The sequence below is a fragment of the Lolium rigidum genome, chromosome 1, assembly GCF_022539505.1.
Source record: "Lolium rigidum isolate FL_2022 chromosome 1, APGP_CSIRO_Lrig_0.1, whole genome shotgun sequence".
Lineage (NCBI taxonomy): Eukaryota > Viridiplantae > Streptophyta > Magnoliopsida > Poales > Poaceae > Lolium > Lolium rigidum.
In genome coordinates, this window is record NC_061508.1 from 232,891,386 (window position 1) to 232,893,774 (window position 2,389).

Below are 2,389 nucleotides of genomic sequence, written 5' to 3' on the forward strand. Positions count from 1 at the left end.
GCCTTACGGCGGCACATACTTTGCCGGCGAGCCCGAGGGCGTCGGCCAGTTAGCTATCAGGGAGGATCTAGGGTTTACTGTTCTTACTTTTCTACCGATTAGGATCTAGCACTAACGCTCTGATACCAATGTTGAATCCCATGGATCAACTAGTGTAGATCAAAAAAGAGTAGATTCTATCTCTGTAACGATTTGTGTTGATGTACTGTGAGGGAGAGAGAGATACTACGAATGCTGTGATGTTTACCTTCTCCCATGGAGGTGGATCCCGTCGACGCAGGCATGGTAGCGGTGACGGCGGCGGCGCGTGGGTGAGGGAGTGGTGGCGGCTTCCCATCGGCACTGTGCAAAACCCCAGATCGGTGGGTGTGTTTGGTGGGGCGAGTGGCACTCCGGTCAACCTCGTAACGTGTGCCACCGCCCCCACCACTGTATATATAGCACATGCGATAGGGGCCCACCAACCAGATGCGGTTGGGCGCGATCAGGGCGCGGACGAGGTCAAGGGTCCGAGTTCGAGCCGTTGGGCTCGGACGCGAGGAGATCATCCTAACAGCACCGTCTCCGTCTTCAACTTGCATAAAAAAACACAATAAAAAACAGTCCAATCAAAAGCCCACCAAAAGACAAAACGAAAATGCAGGTCTACCAACACTCAAAGGTTGTAATTTAACATCCAATGGATATACAAACGGCAGCAGCACAATAGGAAAAATAGATCGCAAATGATGGCAAGCGACCATGACTTAGACTTTGACTCTTGCTCGGAGAGGAGAGGAGAGGGCGTGGAACGCCGGCCAGATCGCGCGGTCGGCTGGCCAGGAGAAGTAGAGCCATGGCCGGCAGCCGAACGACGATTCGTGATGGCAAGCGACCTGCAGCAGGTAATCATCCATCCTCCTCCTTCGTCTTCCCTGGATCCTCCTCCTTCGTCTTCCCTGATCCCCCTTCTAATTTACAATTTTCCAGACGATGCAATTTGAGGTGTGCCCCCAAGAATCACTTCTCTTTCATTGCTTTAACACTATCACACTAGTCTAGTCGCATGGAATCTGCGATTCCCTTGCTGGTCTTGATATTGATTCGTCTAAAACAAACTGGACATGGACCACCTCCGGTGCGCCGGCAAAGGCGAGGAGACCTCGAAGCCACCGTCGCCGTCGACGCTGCGGCGGCTGATCTCGGACCAGGTATTGAAGAAGCGCCAGAAGGCTGTCCCGTCGGCAACTCCGTGGTTTAGCGACAGGGCGACGAATACGCCGTCGGCGAGCTCGGTGACCTGAGCGGCCATGACCGGGCGGGAGTCGGCTATGGTGTCCACGCCGAGCATCCCGTCGAGCGGGAAGAAGGACCAGACAACCCGCGGAACGCAGAGCGCGTCGGTGGCGTCCGCCACGGTGACGCCGGGTGCCACGGCGTGGACGAACTCGGCGCCCTCGCCGCTGCAGCGCAGCGAAACGACGAGGCTCTTAGGTGGCCCTCCGTCGCCGTCGCTGCGGCCCGGCGTGGCAACGAGGCGGCCGGCGAAGGGGTAGAAGCGTCCCAGAGCACGCCCGAAAGATGACGCAAGGTGTTCGACGACGGCGGTGGCAGGCTTGGGCAGAAGAAGTCCCTTCTGGATGTGATCCACGGTGATCATCCGCAGGTCCCATGGCGTGAGGTGGATGGTCTCCGGCGGCGAGGTGGTTGGTTCCGGCTCCGGCCGGATCATGCGCCGGGACACGATGCTTACGTCGCCCATCGATATTGCTTCAGTTTACTCTGGCAGGGAGGAGTGGTCGACTAGTCATGGCCTCATGGCTCATGGGTCACGGTCGGTTTGATGGCTGCGTGCGAGCTGCCGATGCTACGTGCTGATTTTCTGTGACCCCTTCTTTATGTCTTTTTTTTGTTGCTTAAACCTCTTAAAACCTCCTAAAACTTCTGCACTTTAGATCTCAGGCCCACCCACTAGTTTTCAATTTTTCATACACCTGTTTTTCACATCGACACCATTTTTTCTGTCTCCGCCCCTACTGCAGGCTGGTCAGAGGGACCAGTGGGGTGCGTTGGTGATTGGTGGCAGTGAGTTATTCATCTTTGGCTAGGTGGTGTGCTGTCAGGAGCCGACATGGACGTCGGAGCCACGGCTCCGGTTTATCGCCTCCGCCGAAATGTTTTCAAACGAGCGTACCGTGTTTGGGGAACGTCGCTCATCAGTCACGTCCCCCAAACGCCGCTTCCAAATTTTTTTAAATATTAAAATATGTTTTTTTATTTTTTGCATTTTATTTCACTAGAGGGAAGAAATATTTCATAAACTAATATATAATTCGGAACATGGTTTACACAAATTAAGACATAGTTTGGAATATGGTTTCCACAAACTAACACGTAGTTTGAACCATGG

At 54.1% G+C, this 2,389-nt stretch overlaps 1 protein-coding gene across 1 annotated transcript; it reads right to left on the bottom strand.

The window, feature by feature from the left end:
- Positions 1–701: 701 nt before the first annotated feature.
- On the bottom strand, positions 702–1,741 carry LOC124683314 (uncharacterized acetyltransferase At3g50280-like). Its single transcript, XM_047217859.1, has one exon. It carries the CDS (start codon positions 1,739–1,741, stop codon positions 1,088–1,090), a length of 654 nt encoding a protein of 217 aa, XP_047073815.1. The 3' UTR covers positions 702–1,087.
- Between the last annotated feature and the right edge of the window lie 648 nt (positions 1,742–2,389).

Excerpts from the sequence above, each read along its gene's own strand:
- LOC124683314 (XM_047217859.1), bottom strand. The coding sequence starts at position 1,741 with ATGGGCGACGTAAGCATCGTGTCCCGGCGCATGATCCGGCCGGAGCCG.